Source organism: Gymnoscopelus microlampas (genome assembly GCF_963454915.1).
Source record: "Gymnoscopelus microlampas genome assembly, chromosome: 20".
Lineage (NCBI taxonomy): Eukaryota > Metazoa > Chordata > Actinopteri > Myctophiformes > Myctophidae > Gymnoscopelus > Gymnoscopelus microlampas.
The window spans coordinates 39,098,956-39,124,727 of record NC_139957.1 but is presented as its reverse complement, the minus strand read 5'-3'; the positions used below and the strand labels follow the sequence as shown (position 1 = coordinate 39,124,727).

At 40.7% G+C, this 25,772-nt stretch overlaps 1 protein-coding gene and 1 long non-coding RNA gene across 5 annotated transcripts; both read right to left on the bottom strand.

The window, feature by feature from the left end:
* Nucleotides 1-507: 507 nt before the first annotated feature.
* On the bottom strand, nucleotides 508-4,262 carry LOC311036505 (uncharacterized protein). 4 transcript variants are annotated; one of them, XM_084045227.1, is made up of 8 exons: nucleotides 4,066-4,262; nucleotides 3,944-3,994; nucleotides 3,477-3,672; nucleotides 3,236-3,288; nucleotides 2,878-3,014; nucleotides 2,703-2,767; nucleotides 2,331-2,410; nucleotides 508-1,737 (listed from the first exon to the last, which is right to left on the bottom strand). In XM_084045227.1, exons 5-8 carry the CDS (start codon nucleotides 2,935-2,937, stop codon nucleotides 1,619-1,621), a joined length of 324 nt encoding a protein of 107 aa, XP_083901353.1. In that variant the 5' UTR covers nucleotides 2,938-3,014; nucleotides 3,236-3,288; nucleotides 3,477-3,672; nucleotides 3,944-3,994; nucleotides 4,066-4,262; the 3' UTR covers nucleotides 508-1,618. The 4 variants fall into 4 exon arrangements, with proteins under 4 accessions (XP_083901353.1, XP_083901355.1, XP_083901356.1 ...); XM_084045229.1 differs by having other exon boundaries at nucleotides 3,944-4,015; nucleotides 4,066-4,093; XM_084045230.1 differs by having other exon boundaries at nucleotides 3,477-3,684; nucleotides 3,944-4,015; nucleotides 4,066-4,085.
* A 13,291-nt stretch (nucleotides 4,263-17,553) lies between these two features.
* LOC311036672 lies at nucleotides 17,554-21,565 on the bottom strand. Its single transcript, XR_014599879.1, has 5 exons — nucleotides 21,536-21,565; nucleotides 21,093-21,160; nucleotides 20,744-20,841; nucleotides 17,795-18,000; nucleotides 17,554-17,714 (listed from the first exon to the last, which is right to left on the bottom strand). It is a non-coding gene; the product is annotated as an uncharacterized lncRNA (long non-coding RNA).
* Between the last annotated feature and the right edge of the window lie 4,207 nt (nucleotides 21,566-25,772).

Genomic DNA, 25,772 nt, shown 5'->3' with positions numbered 1-25,772 from the left:
ATTTAGACTAATTATAGACATCTTTACCCCAATCTTAATTTTTGTTTAGTTGATGTTTAGTCTTCTGTTTGTCCTTTTTGAATTTGTAAGTTTTATTTGGCCTTGTTTTATGTTTTTTATGTTATTATATTGTATTGTATTGTAGCTCCCTATGTCCCCTTTCCCAAAGGACCACGATTGAAACAAGCCTACGGGCTTTCTTGTGTTTTTTATCCTTTTGAATTTTAATATTCAATAAACTAATCAAACAATCCACTTCTTCTAGGCTCGGTGCATAACTGTAATCCCCATTTCCTGTTCATTTTCCTGTAGCTTTAACATAGTTAGTAGTTAACATGCTGCTAAGCTAATCAAACAAAGCTACAGGAAAATGAACAAGATCAAATGGTTATGCCACCTTCTGAAAACTGGGAATACAGTACACAGAGGTTTACAAACAAATCACAATTCAATACACACTTATTTCCTTATTATCTCTTTATTCTTCTTGTGAATACACAGCTGCGCAAACAAATGTTCCACAATTACAGTATTCCACAAATATTCCATATGATTGTGGAATATTTGTGGACTGGAACTAGACCCCCTGAAATGGAATCTAGTTCATAGGACCACAATGGAAACAAGTCCCCAGGACTTGTGTTATCCTTTTAGCCTTAACGTACCTCATGACGTTTACCTATCTGACTAATTAAGTATTCAAACAAACAGCAGATCAAGCCAGCTTTGAATTATTTTTGACAGAACAGAAGCGGGACAGCCACTTAACACAAAGCACACACAAAGCAGTCACCAGGGCTGATTAAGCTTGATCCAGAACAGAGCAGTTAACTTCTCTTTTTTTTTTTTTACACGTCAGAATCAGAATCAGGTTTATTGTCACATCACAGGTTTACAAGGTACAAAAGTGGGTGAAATTCGTTTTTGTACATCGTTCCCAGCGCAACGTTAATTTCCATAGAAAGAAGAGGGGGGGAAGAAGAAGAGGGGTGGGGGGCAAGTGGGAAGGAGATCAAACAAGAGAACAGCAGAAGGCCAAACAAGTTATCTACATATTTACAAAGTACCTGAGATAATAAAAACTAAGGTGCCTGAGCATAGCAGCAATGTACGTATACTGTGCATGATATACTTATGACGTTAAGGTGCTTAGAGAAAAAGAGTACAATTAAAAAAAAGACAAAAAAGTCAGTGCGTTATACATGGGATTAAGGTGCAAAAGGTCAGTGCGTGTCCACCTAGGGTGGACTGACCCTGGTATAATCCGCAAGTAGCTCCATGAGGGAGAGCAACAAAAAAGTCATTTGTACCTGGTGTAGTCCACAGGTATGTCCGAGGGGGGCTAAGTCCAAGTCCACGTCACTAGTCGAATGAAAATAAAATAATAATAAAACATAATAGCACAGCTTACTTTGCAGGGACACCCTTTTTGCTTGGGCCGGTTCCACAACAACTGAAACATATTAAACAAGTGCTGTACTGAATAGCCAGTGAGCTACCAGGGTAAGGTCCAACCAGAGCTACTTCGTTGAACAGAACACAAGTTCAAATTACACAACACTGTACAATACTGTGACACTAAGATCCCCCACAATGGACAGTGAAAGTTCAAGTTAAATCAGTCCTGAGTGCCTGCTGTGTGTCCTCCCCTTCTCGCTGGAGCATGCTTGAGGTGGTCTGCGGCATGCTGCCTTATGAGGTCCTCTGTGGCTTCTGGGTCGAATTTCATGACTGCATCTGCATAGTAGAAAAAGGCAATAAAAAATGTGCAAAGGCAACATGCTGTCCTAGTCCCTATCTGACATAATACACAGCTCGATTGAACTCCTGCCATCTGGTAGGAGGTTCAAGAGCTCAGGGGGAAGCACCAGCAGGTCATCCAACAGCTGCCCCAAACCATCAGAACCCTGAACCATGTATTGCCCCCAAAACCAACATCTTGAAAGATGGATTGCACTTTGAATGCATCAGCACTTTTTACCAATGTTGTCTGCTCTTTACTTTTTAATGTTTGCCTCTTTTTAATGTGCATCATGAGTTGAGGAGAATGGCATTTTGCTCCCCTGTTTGCCTAGTGTGTGTTGTGGAAGTGACAATAAAACTGATTGCGAGTCTCCATATTGACATGCAAAAATGCTTGTACATCCACAACTAGTTTAATACAAAGCCATCTCCCTTCTACACCTAACCACCAGTTATTTAAAATGTTATGATAGCAACGGTAACGGTAGACAGTTGGCATTGTATTTTTTCTATGTCAACCGGAAAGGACATGTTTTACCCAATTACATTTTGATTTTGTCCTTGGTCAACATGAAATATGGGCTTACCTTGTATTGCGCTGAAAGCCGCAGTCTTCTCTTTTTCCCCCTTCATGTTCAACTGTGCCATCAGACTGTTACTGAAGAGCCTTAAGAAAAACAAATTACATTTGATAATGTAGTAGGATTAGGATTTATTGTAAAACATGGTATAAACCCTTTATACTACTAATTTTCACTTAATGTTCAACCATTATGTCATTGACATGACATAACAGAGGATTCAGGTGTTAAGCTAAAAAAAAAAAAAGGCAAATTAATGGAAACATGCAGTCAGGCGCTCATCTAGAAGAATTAACCAAATAAGTGTTCACACATTGAAAACCACAGCGCACCCAAACATCACACAGGGGTTAATTCATAGTGTATGTTGAAACATACCTGTCAAGAACTTTGTGGACACAGTCCTTAACGTCCTTCCCTCTATAACGGGAAAGTTGCAGCACCTGTTGGAATAAGTCCATGAAAACTTTCACTGACATATCCCAGAGGAACGTAAAAAGTGTGCGAGTGCATCTTATGCTGTTCATTACTTCCAGACTCTTGAAAAGCCTACCAGGGTATTAAAAGCTTGGACATCACTGAGGAGTTGCTCCTCTCTCTGGAAGTCCTCCATTCTCTCAACATGACTGGCCGCTGAAGAGGCAGGTTCTTTAGTGAATATTGATATGGTCAGGACTTTCTTCTGGTATACTGAAAAATAAGTAAGTGTACACAGAGACATGTTATAGACACCACCCTACAATGATACAAAACACTGATATAATTGAAGAGCAGTTTTTGTGTCCCGATAGGAGAGGAGACAGAGAGAACAGTAAAGGAAGAAAGGAGAGAATGGGCAGAAGAGAGAAGGGTTGCAAATTAAGTGTCCCCCAGTTTGTTGGGGGTCTTCATTGAAATAGCTCAGAACTTACCTTGTGCTGGCAATGGGAATGCCCATGTTGGCCTCTCAGTCACTGCATAGCACCTGTAATAAGAACAAAAGTACATTTTAGAAATTACAAAGTGATATTTTTGCATTAAAACTTTCCAAGACAGATGACTATACATTAGATGAGAAATAATAAATATGTCATATTGTAACAATTAGGGGTGCACGATACTACTTGCTGAATTGTAAAGGTTTTGATTACTTGGGGCCTTTGGACAACTCACCATGCCTGACCGTGTCCCTGGATCTGTCATGTCTGGACCTGACCGTGTTCCTCGACCCATCACTGCGGTGGGACCTGTCATCATGTCTGGACCTGACAGAGTGCCTCCGAGCTGTTGCTGTACCTGGAGTCGTGGCTGGTCCTGATGCTGTGCCGGTATCCGACACTGTGTCTGGAGCCATCACTGTGCCTGATGGCTGGAGCCATCACTAAAGACTTAATACTTGGACATAATACTACTACAACACCATGTCACACTGAAAAAGACTACCCCTACTGGTTGGTCTTAGATGTTGACAATCACACATCTCCTCTGATACACATAGTTCAACACATTGAGCCTGTAACTACTTACTCATTGCTTGTGAATTAGGTATGGTAATGATTTCTTTAGTATGCACAACATGTAACACCTTGTACTGACTGTACTTAAAATGTGTTGGTGCAATGGAGAAAGTGAATACTCACGGGGTGTGGACATTTCTCTGCTCCGAGGTGCTACACTTGCATGTCGGGAGCCTGGAAAAGACAAAGAATGTTCTTAGATACCAAATACAAAAGGTGACTGCTTAAATGTGATTCATACTCACTGTGTGTAGACATCTCCCTGTGCCAAGACCCCTCAGCATGCTCCAACTCGACAGACATGGTGTCCACCACGACATCCACCAGGCCATCCAGGGCTTGATTTTCAGAGTCTGAAACATAAAGGACCCCCTGCCACTGCAGCTCACATAAAATGCCGTAACTCGGGGGCTTGCCCCCCACAAACAATCCCTCCACACAACTAGGAACCAATCGCCGTTACAGCCCTCTTCTGTATACATGTGACCTACGGTCGCTTATCTCCCGATTAGGGAGTCTTACTGGTATTTCATAAATTGACATCAATACTCAACAAGCATTGAGTAACACATTGTTGTCCTGGCTGGACTTCAACTTCCTTGGTGCGATAGGAAAGGAGGGCACCTATACGGCTTATTAAAGCATTTGATTGTCATTTTTGACAATGGACTTATAAATTGATTATAGAAGAAAGTTACCCATAATGCTCCAAAACGTCATATAAAACATGAATGGTCTACAATGTGAGGCCCAGTTTCTGTTAACACATTTCATATTTAGAAGTTACTTGAGAAACATATGAACTCTACATCAGTCATCATCTTGTCTTTTAACAGGTTTCCTCTTCCCTCTTATCACCACATCCACATCCTCCTCTTCCTCCTCTGCTTGGCTGGTCAGGTTGTAGTTGTCACATTCACAAGCTTTAACTAGAAGTTATACAATTCAACTGTAAACATTGATTCAACTATTTGTACTTGAATTATTGAGTAAATGATCCAAAAACCTGCCTGAAGTCATCTTTATCTTGACTAACTGGGACGTCAGCCAGTCCTCCTGGGGGTCCTTTCTCATCTTGTAAGTTGTGTTTGTTTGGCATTTGGCCATCTAATGGTTCCCTTACCCCTGTCGATCCAATTATTAGGAATTGTACCCTCTGTCTCCTTTCCATCCTCCAACCACACATCCCTGGCATACATGACCTGAAAAAGACAGCACAAACATGTTAGTGCAATATCAGAAAATAAATTATGTGAACCATAGTCAATAAATCACCGGGCAAGTGGTCATGTTAGTAGAGGGCAAAGAACTAGAGGCGGCCGGATTGAAAATGCTACGATTCTCATTAGAAGCAACATGGAGGGATGAGAACAGAAATGACTACATTTGAGTATAAGCCCAGGTTAGAAGGTTAGACGATAAAGCAAGAGAGGTGGATAAAGCGAGAGGTGAGGTAGAGATGGTTTATCTGAGGCGGAGGGAGAAGGATGCTGAAACGCAAGACAAATAGCAAATTTAGGGTGTGCTGAGACAGACAAGCAGGTGATGATCGAGGAAGGTGCAGCCATGATGGGAACTAGCTGAAAGAAAAATAAAATGTAACCTTTAATATTGCTGTTCCAGACCATGGCGAAAGGGTATGAGGACATAACCACCAACGTTTCTTGTGGGAGGCAAGCCACCTTGCGGAACAGATCTGTTTCACGCAGTAGTCCATCTTTCATCCTACCCTGACTTGGCTTCCATTTCCTTGCTTGTTCTTTCACTGAAGTCCTGATTGTTTTTCTGGATATATGATTTGATTGACAGCCGCAGCAGTGCAGCCAGTCTCATGCCTGACATTGTTGTCTCCTATCAAGGGACCATAGATGACCCACCCCAATAGGGTCCTCACAGCATATGGTCGATCTGCCTGGCTGTTAACCACCTCCAAAAAGGTTCCAATAACTTTGAAGCATTTCTGCCAATCAGTAGGTCAACACCAGAGTCTATTTCTTGCAGTTTGATATGTTTCAAATAAGGCCATGGTGACAAGCCCTGTTGTTTTTGGAATATTGTGTTGTGAGACAGGCATGGTTTTATGAGTGAACACATTAGGGAGTTGTATGAAATCATTTTTGTCCAACTTGGCTATTTCCAAACCTGAGATATGGTGACTGGTCTCAGGCTTCACTTGGTTCATTGTGCGGAGAAGAATATTAGTTTTTTGTCCGGTAATGTTTAGCCTTCTCATTAAGTTTTCAGTGCAGAATGTGGATGTGCTTCCATGGTCCAAAAATGCATATGTTTGCAACACTGTCTCCCTGTGGCTCTTCACTTGAACGGGTACTATGGAGAAGATGGACGTTTCATCACCGGCCCCAATATGACCACATGTGTGAGGTGAGACGACAGCATTGTTTCCTATTGATTTCTTTTCCGTTTCTTCCAGGGTTGAGCTCTAAGGGGTACGGGCGGGTACGGCGTACCCTTAGTTATGAGACTGTGGGGGCCGCGCGTGCTCAACATGCACTCACCGTCAGCGGCGGTCGTTAACACCTTAAAGTTTAAACAATAGCCTCTGAAGGTTAGCGCCGTCAGTGGCGAGACATTCTCAATAGCGTCTACCTGGCTGCTTTGCATAACATTAGGCTACTGGAGAAAAGCCATGTACTTGAATTGAATGTGCACTGCAGAGTGTGAAGGGGATTGCTTAGCAGAGCACCCAGTTCTCTGAGACAAGACAAAGACAAGTTGTCTGATTATTTTAACTGCTTATCTGTGGGTGAGTCTATGTAAAGGGCTTTTATATAAAACTAAAAGGAAAATAAAATAATTGATTAATTGAAACAAAAATAAAAACAACAAATTAACAATGCAACAAAATAATAAGAAATATAAATACATTAATAATCACATGTTGAATACAGTATTAGTAAGTGGCTATGTGCACATGCCTGCGTACGTGACGTCATAAAATACAGTACCCTTAGTTCAAAAATCCACAGCTCACCACTGGTTTCTTCAATGTGGAGTATATCAGGATGGTTTTGTTCACACGTATCACAGGTTAAACGACTTGTGCAGTCTCTGCTTAAGTGTCCTCTTTTCAAACAGCCAAAAACAGACTCCCTTTTCCTTTAAGTAGTGCATCTTCTCTCTGTGTCTTCTCTATTTCATCTGTGGACACCGCTCCAATGTGTGACCACTTTTATTGCAGAAAAGACAATCATTATGATAGCTGATGAATACACTTCTTTCCACTCCATTTGACTGCACTGCCGTTTCTATGGGTGTTACTGTTGTGGCAAAACTGCTTCTTGGAATGTCTCTTGTGTCTCTTGGTTTGATGATGGTTGAGGTTTTGACAGTTGTAGTTTGCTTAGCATCTTGTATGTTTCCAAACAGTGGGTCAGACAGTATTTTTTACCTGTCTCTCTATGAATTGTACAAGGTCAGAAAGCTTAGCACGATGTCCATGCCTCTCCTGTAGCTTGCATGCCTTGTTCCTCCAGGTTTATCCGAGCTTGTATGGATGGCCTTTTGTATATTGTTCAAAGTAATGTAAGCAGTCACTGTAATCGTCAGTCTTTTTCTCCACTCCTCTCTCAAATGCCCTGATAAACATTTCATATTGCAATGGGTCACCATCATAAACTGGAATGTCTCTTGGTGGTAAAGTGGAATACAGATTTTGCTTAACCAGTAAAGCAGTTTTTTCATTCTGTCTTCGTAGCACATTACAAATATCACCTGCAGGGGGTGTAGTGTGAGTGACATGACCTTGAACATTCTTTTTCCCATGAAGCTGTACATTTTCAGTTTGCACATTTTGGTTTATTATATTTTCGGTTTGAACATTTTGCCTGGGGAGAGAGTATTGCATTAGAGGAGTCATGTAATGAGCTTTGGCAGATTTTTCATGAAGTGGTTGTTTTGGTCTCACAACCTGTGGCTGGGAGGGAGGCTTTGTGGTTTCCATTGTTTCCTTTTTAGGTAGGTAGGTATGTATTTGCATTTGGGTTGAATGGGGTTGTTTCCTTTGGAGCAGCAGCTCCTTTCTTTGAGTTTGTCCCACTTGACACTCTTGATGAGTTCCTTGGCCCATGGTTTCCAGTACATGGGCCTTTGCATTTGCTGCTTCCAGCTGAGTCTCCATTTCCAGTTGCTCCTTTTGCATTCTGAGTTGTTCCTGTTATGCTTCAATTTCATATTTTTGTGTAAGCCAGCCACCTGTTCCATGAGAGCAGCCTTTTCAGCCTGAGCTATGATGAGCAGATGAAGTTGAAGATAATTTTGATGGAGTGGATTTGTGTGTGGATTTTGATACATTTGATATACTGTCATGGGGTCCAATGTCATCAGAATGTACAGCACTCCACATTTCACTTTCAGCAGTGACCGGTGTTTGTGGCTCCTTTTCAACAGTGACATGTATTGGTAGTTCCTTCTGAATAATGACATGCATTTGCTGTTTCACCTCTGATAGCCACAGGTGTACATCCTGTACAAAACCTTCCAGAATATACATTTTTGGTTGAAACCATGAATTTTGCCTTGCAATTTCCTCCTCAGTTAATGGCAAAACCACCAATGATGAATGACTTTCCCTTGCTTCATCACACAGTTTGATTAATCTGAAGGTCACTGCAAATCAACAGCGAGACAAAATTAAACATATTACAAACATAAACAAACAGATAATACATATATTACAATATATTAAAAGCAGAAGTGATACTTAGGCGTCTTCCTTCTTGCGTGTATCATCATCAGATGTCCAGCTCAATGACGTGCAGCCACTCCCTCGTCTCAGGTCCCACATGGTCTGTACAGGACACAGAGGTGATTATGTGATAGGCAGTCTGCATAAGCATGCTGTGCAGTCTGTCAGGCCCAAACTGTAGGAGTAGTAGCGCAGCAAAATAAACTTTATCTTGAAAGAAAGAATAAGAAAGTCGGAAGATTACTATAGTCTAAAAACATAAACAAACAGATAATACATATATTAAAAACAGAAGTGATACTCAGGCATCTTCCTTCTTTCGTGTGTCATCATCAGATGTCCAGCTCAATGACGTGCAGCCACGCCCTCGTCTCAGGTCCCACATCAAAGAGACCGGCCTCCGATGGTGGCCTGTACAGGACACAGAGGTGATTATGTGATAGGCAGTCTGCATAAGCATACTGTGCAGTCTGTCAGGCCCAAACTGTGGGAGTAGTAGCGCGGCAAAATAAACTTTATCTTGAAAGAAAGAAGAAGAAACCCGGAAGATCTATAGTCTACTATAGTCAACACTAAATCGCGCACACATACACACTTTGGTAGGGGTTTGGATTGTGTCGTTACCTTGCCATGATGCAACTCGAAAGGTCACTGAAAATCAACAGAGAGACAAAATGAAACATATATTAAAAACATAAACAAACAGATAATACATATATTACAATATATTAAAAACTGAAGTGATACTCAGGCGTTTTCCTTCTTTCGTGTGTCATCATCAGATGTCCAGCTCAATGACGTGCAGCCACGCCCTCGTCTCAGGTCCCACATCAAAGAGACCGGCCTCCGATGGTGGCCTGTACAGGACACAGAGGTGATTATGTGATAGGCAGTCTGCATAAGCATACTGTGCAGTCTGTCAGGCCCAAACTGTGGGAGTAGTAGCGCGGCAAAATAAACTTTATCTTGAAAGAAAGAAGAAGAAACCCGGAAGATCTATAGTCTACTATAGTCAACACTAAATCGCGCACACATACACACTTTGGTAGGGGTTTGGATTGTGTCGTTACCTTGCCATGATGTAACTCGAAAGGTCACTGAAAATCAACAGAGAGACAAAATGAAACATATATTAAAAACATAAACAAACAGATAATACATATATTACAATATATTAAAAACTGAAGTGATACTCAGGCGTTTTCCTTCTTTCGTGTGTCATCATCAGATGTCCAGCTCAATGACGTGCAGCCACGCCCTCGTCTCAGGTCCCACATCAAAGAGACCGGCCTCCGATGGTGGCCTGTACAGGACACAGAGGCTGTGCAGTCTCTCAGGCCCAAACTGTGGGAGTAGTAGCGTGGCAAAATAAACTTTATCTTGAAAGAAAGAAGAAGAAACCCGGAAGATCTATAGTCTACTATAGTCAACACTAAATCGCGCACACATACACACTTTGGTAGGGGTTTGGATTGTGTCGTTACCTTGCCATGATGTAACTCGAAAGGTCACTGAAAATCAACAGAGAGACAAAATGAAACATATATTAAAAACATAAACAAACAGATAATACATATATTACAATATATTAAAAACTGAAGTGATACGCAGGCGTTTTCCTTCTTTCGTGTGTCATCATCAGATGTCCAGCTCAATGACGTGCAGCCACGCCCTCGTCTCAGGTCCCACATCAAAGAGACCGGCCTCCGATGGTGGCCTGTACAGGACACAGAGGTGATTATGTGATAGGCAGTCTGCATAAGCATACTGTGCAGTCTGTCAGGCCCAAACTGTGGGAGTAGTAGCGCGGCAAAATAAACTTTATCTTGAAAGAAAGAAGAAGAAACCCGGAAGATCTATAGTCTACTATAGTCAACACTAAATCGCGCACACATACACACTTTGGTAGGGGTTTGGATTGTGTCGTTACCTTGCCATGATGTAACTCGAAAGGTCACTGAAAATCAACAGAGAGACAAAATGAAACATATATTAAAAACATAAACAAACAGATAATACATATATTACAATATATTAAAAACTGAAGTGATACGCAGGCGTTTTCCTTCTTTCGTGTGTCATCATCAGATGTCCAGCTCAATGACGTGCAGCCACGCCCTCGTCTCAAGTCCCACATCAAAGAGACCGGCCTCCGATGGTGGCCTGTACAGGACACAGAGGCTGTGCAGTCTGTCAGGCCCAAACTGTGGGAGTAGTAGCGTGGCAAAATAAACTTTATCTTGAAAGAAAGAAGAAGAAACCCGGAAGATCTATAGTCTACTATAGTCAACACTATATCGCGCACACATACACACTTTGGTAGGGGTTTGGATTGTGTCGTTACCTTGCCATGATGTAACTCGAAAGGTCACTGAAAATCAACAGAGAGACAAAATGAAACATAAATTAAAAACATAAACAAACAGATAATACATATATTACAATATATTAAAAACTGAAGTGATACGCAGGCGTTTTCCTTCTTTCGTGTGTCATCATCAGATGTCCAGCTCAATGACGTGCAGCCACGCCCTCGACTCAGGTCCCACATCAAAGAGACCGGCCTCCGATGGTGGCCTGTACAGGACACAGAGGTGATTATGTGATAGGCAGTCTGCATAAGCATACTGTGCAGTCTGTCAGGCCCAAACTGTGGGAGTAGTAGCGCGGCAAAATAAACTTTATCTTGAAAGAAAGAAGAAGAAACCCGGAAGATCTATAGTCTACTATAGTCAACACTAAATCGCGCACACATACACACTTTGGTAGGGGTTTGGATTGTGTCGTTACCTTGCCATGATGTAACTCCAAAGGTCACTGAAAATCAACAGAGACAAAATGAAACATATATTAAAAACATAAACAAACAGATGATACATATATTACAATATATTAAAAACTGAAGTGATACTCAGGCGTTTTCCTTCTTTCGTGTGTCATCATCAGATGTCCAGCTCAATGACGTGCAGCCACGCCCTCGTCTCAGGTCCCACATCAAAGAGACCGGCCTCCGATGGTGGCCTGTACAGGACACAGAGGTGATTATGTGATAGGCAGTCTGCATAAGCATACTGCAGTCTGTCAGGCCCAAACTGTGGGAGGAATAGCGCGTCAAAATAAAGTTGTTGTTTAGTTGTTGTCCAAGTCGAACCAACGCAATCCACCGTGTTCACTCCACTGCTTCGCAGCTGGCTTGTGAGTTTAGGATTCACATTCTCTAAAATGAGTTTAATGACGTCCTCCTCACTGATCTGAGGCTGCCAACGTTGGCACAGAGACCTGTACATATAGGCAAAATGTCTAAGGCTTTCGTCTTCACCCTGTACTCGGGTTCGAACTCTCAGCCAATTCGTCCTCATAGACCAACACGCCCAGGTGTTGGTCTCCTGGCCTACTACATCCCACTAGTCTCTGGCAGTGCCATGAAACACATTCCTGAGTGTCACAATGAGTTCCTCATCCAACAGGGGCTGCATGGCGAGAAAGTCACGGCACTTTTCCAAATAACGCAATAGATCTGAGGTGTCCTCACGCTGTCCAAAGGTGGTTAATTGGAGTTTAATGGGAGATTTGCCCATAAATCCTCCTCGCAGGTCACCTTGTACGTTCTCCCGACGTGTACCTCCACCAGTGCGTAGCGTGGACTGCAGATGTTGATGCGCCTTACCAGATGGTGCAGTAGGTGGTATGACAGGAGAACTGGTTTGTAGTGTGGTTTGAACAGCAGTTCCAGCCACTGAAGTAGTGTTAATATTTCTGTATTCATGGTCTCCAGATTTTTCAAGCATGTTGCTACTGATGATTGAGTGTGTTCCAAATTGTGTACAATAGGGGCAGAGCAGTATTTACAACCCTCAGAACTTCAGTATGGCGTTTCAATTTCCAGTTCATGCTCACTCATTGCAGTTGAATGTCCATCCGGTTCATTGATCTGATTTATTTCACTTATTGCAGGTGAATTTCCATCCGGTTCATTGATCTGATTTATTTCACTTATTGCAGGTGAATTTCCATCCGGTTCATTGATCTGATTTATTTCACTTACTGCAGGTGAATTTCCATCCGGTTCATATATTTGAGGCTGGTTAGCTTGAGTTGACATTGTTTGAGGGTGGTGGTGGTGGTGATGATTTGTTTGAGGGTGGTGGGTTTGACACCAACACGGGTGCTGAGTTTCTATTTCATCAAAGACCCACAAGTTTCCATCAAACTTTTCCATTTTGAAATTGCAAATGTTCCCTTTTTGATCGCGTTTGAATAAATAAAATTGTTATTTCCCACTGAGCTTGTTTGCACAGTTTTGCTTGTTTGTTCCTTTGTTTGTTGAAAATGATCCGGTTTTGCACCTGTGAACTCAGTTGTTTTTGCTTGAGATTGAGGTCCTTTTAAACATCTGGGGTGCCACTTTTTATGTAACGGTTTAGCTTTGATATTACTGTTTGGGGTGCCAGTTAGGCCAAAGCCTAACACGAATTTAGTCCAGTCTGGACAAAAAAAACACTTTTTTAAAAGCCAACCTTACACAGGATTTAAATGCACAATTAGTAGAACCAAATGAACCTTAAAACCTGAAACCAGGGATTGATTACCCACAAAAGAATACCTTCAACTCAATAAACAACAGAATGAATGAAATACACAGACACAAAAAACCTCAGTTTGACTTTGTATTGTAAAATAATCCCCAATCCAGTCCACAGTTTGTCCAATACCACGCAGTTCAGTGTCAGTTCACAGAAAGTCACTATTCACAACCCACTGTTCCTTCAAAACAGGTTATTCACAAATGTATTGAAACCTTGGTTAACCAAAATGAAATAGACAAAAATAAAAATGCCCCACGACCTTTACCGTGGTGGCGAACGAATGAATGAGGCAACCAGCTGTACACCGTGTTTGTGTGAGAGAGGAGGGGGGGGGGGGATAGCTCCAGGAATCCACTCCACTTTTTCCGGTGTGCCTGTGTGTGTGTGCGGTTTGGATTGTGTAGTTACCTTGCCATGATGCAACTCCAAAGGTCACTGCAAATCAACAAAATGAAACATATATTACAAACATAAACAAACAGATATTACATAGATTACAAACAGAAGTGATACTCAGGCGTCCTTTTCTTTCGTGTGTCATCGTTAGACGTCCAGCTCAATGACGTGCAGCCACGCCCTCGTCTCAGGTCCCACATCAAGAGACCGGCCTTCGATGGTGGTCTGTACAGGACACAGAGGTGATTATGTGATCGGCAGACTAAATAAGCATACTGTGCAGTCTCTCAGGCACAAACTGTGGGAGGAGTAACGCAGCAAAATACAGATTATCTAGAAAGAAAGAAGAAGAAGAATAAAGTTGGGAGATTACTATAGTCCATACTAATAAACACAGATCATTTGTGGTGCAGTTGATTAGTTACAACATATCCGTCATAACCACAAATTAGACAGCACGGCACTGTACCAAATCCCATTAAACAATAATCTCTCAAAAGAAAAATAACACAAACAACAACTTATGTAACCCACATGGTTGTGTAAATCTAAGCATAAGAAGACATCCCAAATCACCTTCACACAACAAAGTTAACTAATACAGGTCTAGGAGTTAATAATCAATAGAGTCACACTTACAGACAATGCTTGCCTGGCACAACAACAGAAATGGCAGCAAGGGTTTTAAATGCTTTGGTTTTGGCTGAATAGACTGGGATCTAACTCTCTAACCTGTGCTGACCTACTGAACCGGGGAATATACCATTTGTCAAGATAGAGGGAATACAAGTGTTGTGGAGAATATAATACCTTGTGAAAGCCATCATTTTGTTCTAATTTGAATTTGTAGTTATTTTACAGTAATTTAATAACATAATAATCAATGCTGTAGACATAGATCACATTCATGATTTTATTTTATGAAGCACATGTCTTGTAACTATTCAATTTGGAAAATAGCAAGCAGCATATCCTTTTAATGCTTGCATGTATGATTGAAAATAATGCCATACCTTGCTATACCCAATTGACGCCCCTGATAGACCAGTAGTGGAAAAAGTACTCAAATGTTTTACTTAAGTAAAACAATCAATACTGCAATATAGAAATACGTAAGTAAAACCAGAATTCTAAATTGACTTGAGTAAAAGTAAAAAAGTAATGGCATAAAGTACCAAAGTATATGTACTTAAAGTACCAAAAGTAAAAGTACTCATGTAGAATGTCCCTTTTCAAGTTTTCAAATGCATAAAAACCTTTTGAAAATAGTTATAGCCGATCTACAAGCTCATAATGCATCGCGATGCGACACATTGTGAGCTTGTAGATCTGCTATTTTCAAAAGATTTTTATACATTTTGAAAACTTGAAATGGGACATTTCTGCAAAAAGTACATTTTGATGCCAATACTTCTGTACTTTTAACTCGAGTACATTTTGAATTCCAGACTTTTACTTGCTTTACTTTTACTTCTGCTGCTGGGGCCTTTCAGTAGGCCTGTCATGAGCCTCTAGCTGAGGTTGGCTTGGGGGTCCTCTGGCTACTGAGAACCAGGCATCAACATCTTTAATGAATCCATCTTTATATTTATTGACCTTTGAGAACCAATCATTTTGCCTTTCTTGTTCATCATGTGGAATAAGAGGCATCAAAGAATCATGCAGTGCATTGGAATTTTCAGACAATTTCATCAAGTTGTGTGTAGCGGTCCCCACCGAAAGATATAAGACTTGAACTGATCATGAATTGATTACGATCCAAAGATCAACGTAAGAACTGGCAAGACAGTACAAAAACAAATAAAATACTCTGTTAGTTTCCCATACTGTGTGTAAGAACAACAGGTGGCTATCGTAACACTAGCTCACTTAAGCTCCAAATTTAAATAATAGAACATTCAAACTGTACTGAAAGTGCTTTTTAACATGGCTTTGACGATCAGTCAGCATTACTATAATTACTTTACAATGAATTAAGGCAGATGACTTCGACATCATCACTTATTCTAATGAACTTGTCTTTTTTCTTTTTTAGCAGTTGTTTTTAAACTCATGAAACACGTTTTTTAACCTTTTTCAAGTGCTTATAATGACGTGTTTTTTAACCATAATGTATGAAATAGAGTCATATCAAATACCTTCCTTTGCTATGTACAATTCAAACCTTTCATTTTCAACACACTTTACAGAAAGAGTAGCAAACTCAACTCTGGTTTAGTTTGTTCTTATTATCCATAGCACCACATTCCTTTGTTGCAGAAATACATTTCTTTCATTCAAAGTCCTTCAATATACCTTATGCTGAACAAGAGGTAAACAAATCAAGCAATGCATTTTTAGCAATGGTCCTGTCCTTGTATCACTACAAAACACCTGCTTAGCTGCTAAAGTAGCTAACAAAAGTTTGTAGCAACTCACCAATGTTATCAGAAAGGAACGCTTAGCCCTCTGGCAAGACTGAGATGATGGGCAAGGTGTGTGTGCTGTCTTGTGTGGCTTCCATATGTATTTAGATTAGTATTAATTTGTTTGGGCTCTGTGACTCTGTCACTCTCAGTGATCTCTCCTGCAGTGCAGCTGCAGTGCAGGTTGCCAGGTTGGTTCTGTGGGAATAGGGATTCACAGCAGAGAATGTGGCAGAGACAGAGAACGGGCGGGGCAAGTAGTAGAGGGGTGTCATGTGATTGGGGGAATTCCTCTGTCAGTCTTCATATCCTTGGCTGGCTATGCGCTTGTAGATATGCTATCTTTGTCGTGAAAATATGTGCAAATTGTTGAATATATATTTATATATTTTTAAGTGGACATTTGTAACTCAAATCTTTGCTTCTGAGGGAGTCTACAAATTGTTTTAAAAAATGATGCTATATCAGTGGTTCTCAAACTTTTTCATGTCAAGGACCCCCAAAGTGATATGTATTTGAACACGGACGTAGGGGAGACCATGTTGTTCCAGGGACCCCCGCCTAGAAGCAAAGATTTGAGTTACAAATGTTCGCTTTAAAAGAATATACATATTCAATACATATATTTTTTAATAGCAGTTCTACAAGCTCATTGAGCTCAGTTCGGGGCTCTCCCCCAGGCTGGCAGAGGGAGAGTAGTGCCCAGGATTACAGCTTAGTCAATTGGCACTGGGTGAAAAAAAATGGGTTACAAAAATCGTGGGATAAAAAGAGAAAAGAAAGTGTATTTGAAACAAAACATTAAACAGATCACTAATAGGCTTACACACCTAATTAACACTCAGTGATGTTTGTCATTTTTTTATAATACTTTTCAATCTGTATTTCATTAACTGATAACAAACCAAGCTAACCGTCCATAAACTCAACACAATATTAGTCCGGCCGTTTCGAGCAAAAATCGTACACTTTACGATAAAAGCATGACATTTGGCACACCGTTAGGGCATGCCATAAGGAACATTTTTGGCTATAGGGCCATCGCAGTTTTGTCCTGTGGTAACTATGGCAGCCATTTTCCAAAATGGCCACCACCTGCTGTCATTTTACCAATAACTCAGGTGCTAGACCACCTAGGATCTTGATTCTGGTGACTAATCCTACATTTTCAAGGATGAGGAATACAGTGGTACTATTTACAACATGCTACTACCTAACTACATATATCTGGCATTCAGTTAATTCAATAATTGTAAACCCATCAAAATATGTAATGATGTAGTACAGTAGCCTACATGTTTTCAAACTGACACGTGAGAGTCAAGAATGCAGTACTTCACTGTTTTCACTCTTTTATTAGTAGTCGCATTGCATAATTATCTTAAATGGACTATAAGACACAACAAAGACAGAGTACTCATGAGTCATAGCATAATGGCATATAGACCAATTATTTGCGCTGGTTTCACCCAGCGCAAATACACCCCAACCCCCTCTTGTGTGTTGGCTAGTGAGGTGCGTCCTAGCGAGACCTGATAGAATGGGTTTCATTGCGCACATACTGGTTCCGCACATATTGGTTCTTAGCAGTGTGACGTCGTCTGTTAAGGGATCTATTCAATAAAGCCAGATAATCTACACAATGTTAGTTGCACAGTCCACCACAGTAGCAAAGGGCAGTACACTGAAGTGCTGTCTTAACACATCTGCATTGTCCACTGCATCCCTTTTTGCAACCACAGCGGAAGAGTTCCCGACAGGCCAGGCTCGCTTCTGTGTGGTCCAGTGCACTTCCCATCCTCCTGTCAAAATTAGAATCAGCTTTATTGTCAGATCACAGGTTTACAAGTGTAAAGAAGCGGATTAAATTATTTGCATTCACCTGTCTCCTTCCTCTTCCACCCCCATTCACCTGGGGATGGGAGTTCAGGGGCTGCAACCATCGCCTGTCCCCAGCAGTGGCCAGCTTGGTAGGCTGCCCTCTTTGTATGTTGAATCAGTGCAGCTCGTGTTGGGGGGAGTCCATCAATTGTTCTGCCCTTCTAGGTGAATAGCTGCTTCCGTGCCTGATTCACTGATGCCTGGCCGCTAGTATGGTCATAGAGCAATACCACAAATGGTCAGTATCATTATCATGGTCAGTATCATGGTCAGTACCAAGGTCAGTACTATGGTCAGTACCATGGTCAGTACCAGTACCATGGTCAGTATCAGTACCATGGTCAGTATCATGACCGGTATCATGACCAGTATCATGGCCAGTATCATGGTTAATTATGGTCAGTACCATGGTCAGTATCATGGTCAGTATCAGTACCATGGTCAGTACCATGGTCAGTATCAGTATCATGGTCCATACCATGGTCAGTATCATGGTCAGTATCAGTATCATGGTCAGTACCATGGTCAGTTTCATGGTCACCATGATACTGACCATGATACTGACCATAATTAACCATGATACTGGCCATGATACCGACCATGATACTGACCATAATTCTGACATTAAACTGACCATGATACTGACCATGAAACTGACATTCTACAGACCATGATACGTACATGATATTGACATTATACCGACCATGATACTAACCATCATACTTGCCAGGAAACAACAATTTGAGCCGTTATTGTCTCCGCCAGGCCGAAAGGCATGGCGAGAGAGTATGTTTTACCCCTGTCCGTCCGTCCGTCCGTCCGTGAACAGCTAATCTCTGGCACCGTTAGCCCGGTTTATTACTGTAAATGTATTACATTATGAGCAGTTATTACATTATGAGTTGCTACAGCAACTCATAATGTAATAACGGCTCATAATGTAATAAACGAAATGTAATAAAAGCTCATAATGTAATAAACTAAATGTAATAAAAGCTCATAATGTAATAAACTAAATGTAATAAAAGCTCATGATGTAATAATCAGCTCATAATGTAATAAAATCATGAGCCCATAATGTAATAATGTGTTACATTAAGAATCTTGCGTAGCCACTCATAATGTAATAACACTGCATAATTTAACCAGAAAAAGTGCTCCCCGGAGCACAGGTCTCCGCCAGGTCAGGGAGGTTATTGTGGCCTCCTGGTGGCGCTATAATAGGCCAATGTGAAAAGGGTGCTATTTCTTCTTAGGCCTTTCAATCGGACACTGCATTCATGATTTGAGGCATTTTGTTCCAAAAATGTGTTTTGCTAAATTAGACCTGCTGGTGGCGCTATAACAGGCCAATGTGAAAAGGGTGCCATTTCTTCCTCGGCCTAGTGGGAAGGTGTGCGCAAAATTTCACGGCAATCGCACACTGCGTTGATGATTTGAGGCATTTTGTTCAAAACGAACCAATCCTGCAAAACTGGAAGCCAATCTTAGCCAATCAGGATAGAATATAAAAATCGGAGAGACCCGTGTTGATCACATGACTATATAGATACTGTGTACCGATTTGCGTGAGGTTTGGACAAAATCTGTAGGAGTGATATCCAAAAATGTGTTTTGCACAAATCGGCCTCCTGGTGGCGCTATAACAGGACAATCTGAAAAATTTGGGGCAGATGTTCGGCTTTGGCATCCAGGGAGTGTGTGTGCACAGTTTCGCAGCGGCCGGGCTAACAGACACACGGACGGACGGACGGACAGACAGGGGTAAAACATACTCTCTAGCCATGCCTTTCGGCCTGGCGGAGACAATAACGGTTCAAATTGTTGTTTCCTGGCAAGTATGATGGTCAGTATCATGGTCGGTATAATGTCAGTATTATGTACGTATCATGGTCAGTATCATGGTCTGTAGAATGTCAGCATCATGGTCAGTATCATGGTCAGTATCATGGTCAGTATCATGACAGTATTATGGTCAGTTTAATGTCAGTATCATGGTCAGTATCATGGTTAGTATCATGGCCAGTTTAATGTCAGTATCATGGTCAGTATCATGGTCAGTATCATGTCAATATAATGTCAGTATCATATACGTATCATGGTTAGTATCGTGTCAGTATCATGGTCAGTTTAATGTCAGTATCAAGGCCAGTATCATGGTCGGTATCATGGCCAGTATCATGGCCAGTATCATGGTTAATTATGGTCGGCATCATGGCCAGTATCATTGTGACCATGAAACTGACCATGATACAGACCATGATACTGATCATGATACTGACCATGATACCGACCATGGTACTGACCATGATACTGATACTGACCATGGTACTGACCATGGTACTGACCATGGTACTGACCATGATACTCACCATGATACTGACCATGATACTGACCATGATACTGACCATGATACTGATAATGATTATTATGATGTAACACTTTACTTTTCTCAACAATATGAGACATTATTACATTATGAACTTTTATTACATTATAAGCGGCCACGTGAGATTTATAATGTAACACATTATTACTGTAGTAACTGAGTAGTACCACTGTAATATGCCTGACTACGCCACCTCCCGCTTGTGGAGGGGGCAGGAGGAACCCTTAAACCTTATTCTGTTCAACTTCCCTTAAACAGGAACAATTATTTTACTAGAGGCAGTTTGTGGAAAAATATAACAACTTTATTACCATAAAATTACAAAACACATCACTGTCTATTACAAACTAGCACGACAATTAAGGTATTTAAGGCAAGGTATTTAGTATTAAAATGGCAATCTAACAGTTACCTCTCACATTATAAGGAAGGGCGGGTGCACACAGTGAATACCAAAATAACTAGGGGAAAAGAAAAGGGGACAGGCCTCAAAGAAATCATGCAATATAAATACAAAACTCAAATACAAAACATGCAGTGCCAGGTTATATGAATACACACCAATAAAACCAAAGGGGTCCCCAGTGCAGTCCCAAGCTGAGAGGAGAGCCGTGTGCAGCAGGGCGGACCCGGCCTTGAACAGGGTTACATGAATTAAACTGTAACAGAACAGAGGAGAGAAACAGTTAAAATATGCCAATATGGATAAATGTTAAAACCTATGCCTACAGTGTACCTTGGCTAGATGGCTCAAACAAACAAAACAAAAAGAGTAAATTAACAGTGGAAAACAGTGGCCGGTGTGGTCCCTTTAAGGAGACAAACAAAACGCATTAGTTGCCAGCCCTAGTATCACACTATAAAACATTATATTCAAATCATTAAAAGAACAAAACAGCTTAAAACCTACTTTGTGTTGCAGTAACGGTGCACACAATATAAGGCCAAGGCGAGGGGGCAACCTCAACACCAGAGCTGCTGTATAAAAGACAGTGATGTTACAAACTAAAATACACTAAAATCCACAAAGAGGCAATGCATAAAATGTATACTGCTTTACCCGTGTCTCCAGGTAGGGCAGATAGAACAGACACCACCAGGAGGTCACTTCATTTGTAAAACTGAAATAATAAATAAATGCATTAAAAGATAATAAAACACAATGCTGTTGGCTAAATTAAAGTGCTAAAGAGCATGGGAAGCCTCCATGTGCTCAACAGAAAATAGGCAACCAAACAAACAAAAGCCAGTAGTAACATGTGCTCAAACAATAAGCTAAACATTAGCATGAGCTACAACAAACAAAAGGGTCGCACAAAGTAGCAGATCTACAAGGTTCAGTTTTTGGCCTACCATGTGTTCTCCTTCTCCCTGCATGAACCATGCTGTCTACAGCAGAGACAAATGGCTCTCTACTGGGAGGAGCTGGCTTTTATACTTCCTGGTCATGGTGGTCAGGTGCAGTGGGTGCACCAGTCACCTAGATTCCCACATTACATTATAGAAAAATCTGTTATTACGTTATGCGCTAATTATTTTATTACATTATGAGCTGATTATTACATTATGAGTTTTTATTACATTTAAATTATTACATTATGAACCATTATTACATTATGAGCCGTTATTACATTATGAGTTGCTACAAGGTCCTACTGTATGTTTCTCAGGCATCCCCTCTCTATGCATCAGTATTGATGACCAAATGCTAAGAGGCTGGTTGTAAGCCATGCAGCCATTAGTGCCAAACCTAGTAACCTGAGGCATGTGCAGAAATGTTGCCTTTGTAAATCTGTACCTTCATATTGTGGTTCTAACTGAGTTCTGCTTATAGGCTTGTCCACTCTCGCCATTGTTGAATGCATCACACTCCTCGACTGTGGAGGTAATATGGTAGTATTCTGATTATAATGTATTTGGATGTATAATTATAGTACATTGTGGGAGGCTAACTGTTTTGTTTTATAGGCGTAGATCCATTTAGACCCTTGTTATTCTTTTGTGTTGCATTTAGTTTCATTGTGATAAACTCAACTGCTACTAGTTTTTAATTGTTGTTTCCTGTGTGAACCAGATCGGGTTGGAGGCGACTGTGGGGGAGGACTGTCTGGAGGGCTCTTGGGCCTCTTCTATCCAGTGGCGTGTTCTACCGTGTTAGGCTATATACGTAGTACTGTATGACATGCAGATTTTTTTTTTTTTTTTAAAGCTACTAACCATTTCATCCATTGACTGCACGTAACCATGACCACACGCAGGGAATGATTATCGTATGCCCTCTGAAAAAACCTAGAACACACCACTGCTTCTATCCACTGCATACTGTCTGTCTGTAGTGTGCATCTAACCCATCTAGTAGTGTGTAAGCTTGTTTTGCAGTATCGTTTCACTTGCCCTTTTGTCTTTAGTGCAGAGGTCTTCAATGTTTTCAGGCCAAGGACCCCTTAGCTGAGAGCGAGATAAAGCAGGGACCCCCATTATATATTGTGTAAAATATTTATTTTTTCATAGATTTCATCGGCAGCTTCATAGACTTGTTTCACAGCACTATCATGTTGGATTCATGTTAATGTGTATTTCCAGACATTTAACCACGCACTTAAACAATACTTAGTAAACCTGACCTTTCACTCTGTACTTAGTCTGCTCTTTTTTTCCCCCCTACATTAAACCACTTTGCCGAAAATAGCAGATCTACAAGCTTGTAGATCTGCTATTTTTGGCTAAAGTTCTCCTCAGAATAGGGATGCTTGGGTGAAGTGGTTAATGTAAAAATCACACAAAGATTTGGCGGACCCCCTGTAGTAACTCTGAGGACCCCCTAGGGGTCCTGGACCCCCTGTTGAAGACCTCTGCTTTAGCGATTTGTTTGAAACCTCATCCTACTAACCCTTCTCTTTCTCTCTCTTCCCCCACTACAGTCTGACTGTGTGCTGCTTTTACCGGCCTGTGCTGGTGTACAAGTGTACTGTATGTGTTGTAGTAGTTGTGGTTTTACCTTTTTTTTTTTTTAAATACATTTTATTCAGATTAATAAACCACTTCTAACAGTAACTTCCATTTGGTTTGTGCCTTTGGCCGAATAGTAATGTTTTAATACAGTGTCTTGTTTAAAATAAATGCACTTTTTTGTCATCTTGAGAAGCACGTCTCTGCTCCCTTTCTTTACAAATACAAACCTGTGTTGTAATTCAGTGTAGTTAGCCTTAGCACTTTTAATGGATTCCTTCCTTGGGTGAAAATCCCAAGGTGGTGTGTAGCCGCAAGCAACTCGGATGCTATAATGCTATCTGTCATCAGGGTTGCAATACCAACCCTTGACAGGTCATTCATCCGAACAGAAAAGTCCTATCTGATTGTATTAAACGACTCTAAACTCACCAACATTGCAGCTATACGGAAAGCTTGGGTCATCCTCTTTGTATCTGTCAAGTTTTTGATTCATAAAAATGACATGTTGTGAGCTACTTTCTTTCTGTCAATAGATTCTGTGGAGGTTACAGGACCGTTGAGTGCTTCCAAACTCGATCACAAAAATATATTTAAAAAATAAATCAGCCTGCACGGAATTTATTTACAAAGTATCTCATAGCGTGGGTTTTTATGAAACAAAAACTTGTTTAATACAATCAAATTTCGGTTTCAATGTATTGGCTGTCAAGGGTTAGTATTGCAACTCTGATGCCAGAGAGATAACATAACATCTGAGTGTCTTGCAGCTAGGTGGTGTAGTCTAATTGACTGAGCTGTTCATACTTAACCATGGTTACATATACAATGCCATAATACATAGTTCTTGTTAGCCTAAATCAGTGGTTCTCAAACTTTTTCATGTCAAGGACCCCCAAAATTGACACTTATTAGCTTGCGGACCCCCATTTGAAAAGATTAGCCAGAGACCCCCATAAGTGAAGATTTTTACGGCTCTAGTCGTAATTTTTTTTTATATCAAGGACCCCCAGTTTCACATGCATTAGGCTACGGACCCCCATTTAATGGCATTTCCATCTCTGGGACCCCAATTTATTTTGTAAAATCAATGTTAATTTAACTCAGAGCGTACAAATGGACCTGTTAGGGTCCATTTGTACACTCTCAGAGTTACAGACCCATAAGGGTCCATTTGGTTCCTATCCATCATTTAGCTGGGGACCCCCTGGAACCCCCTCAAGTACCCCTGGGTGTCCCCGGACCCCACTTTGAGAACCACTGGCCTGAATTGTTCACAGCACAGCTATTTGTTTTAGTATTTAATTATTGATTGGTGATTTGTTGCAATATATACATGAAATTGAAGTGGTTGGATTCCATTTAAATCATTTGTTGTCTCAGAGTCACTATGTAGAATAGCTCAAAACAGATTGCAGAAGTTTGAGGCTCAGTCTATAATTGATCATTGATTTGATTGATATGCTGCACGCCATGTGTGTATAGTGATATATTCTAAGGGAAGCTGTGGTCATAATACAGCACTGTTTGAGTAACTAGTTGAAAACTTTAAAGCCATATGTTATTGTAACAGTCTAAAGTTAGAACAGCAAATGTACTAGATTTAACAAAGAAAAGTTTGATTAAAACTGCTATAGTATTGATCATCTAAAACTAAGAAATTCATATATGACAAAGGGTATGACATTACTTACGCTAATACGAAGCATCTCTGTTTGGTTTCAATTAAAGTGTAAATCTGGGCGCAGACTCAGAGTAATCTTTTTCTAACAGATGGTTTTAAACAATAACCTAGATCTCAGTTGTGTCATAATTTAGAGTTGATTGGTAGTACTTTGTAGTGACTTTTTTTGGTGCCTAACATTCATCGAGCTCTGGACTTAGTAAAAAAAAAAATCACCATTGTGTCACTACCGAAACGAAAGTTAAATCCGAAAAAATCACTAAGTGTGGAGGCCAATATCGTCCCCCCAAAATGACACATCAGAGGGTGTATCTAGTAGATTCAGTCATTCTGTCAGGGGTAGAGGTGTTTGCTGTGGATTTTCATCTTTTAACCCGTCACCTCTCCCTTTAACTTTAAATATAACCTCGAAATCCTAATTAATGTGAAAGGCATGGTGGTGCAAGAGAAAAGCATAGGCCTCACAAGCGGATGGTTGTGGGTTTGAATCTTGGTCAGGGAAGATCTCAATTTTTGGTCTTTTTAAGGCGAGGAGCCTCGAGGCAGCTCACCTCCCTCCTCACGCTTTCTTTTGGCTCCGGTGGGAGAGGGAGGAGCCCACCTCCAGGGGGAGGAGCCTGAGAAATTTACAAATTGAGCAAATTATTTTTTTAAATATGCATTTTTTTTTTTTTTACATTTTTATTAAGGAATATATTTTTTTAGTTTTTTAAGCATTTTTTTCACATCTTATTATTCTGAGTTTTTTTCCATCACCAGTTCTTTTATTGAAGCTTTTGAGTTTTGTTGTTTTGCATTTTGAGTTATTAGTTGTTTGAGTTGTTTTTGAGTATTGAGTGAGCTTTGAACCAGCAACCTTTAGTTTGTGAACCTTCGATTTATCTTTTGAGCCACACTGGCATACAGAGTATAATTGGGAGTGTTATACATATCCCACACTTTAGAATTTAGATTTTA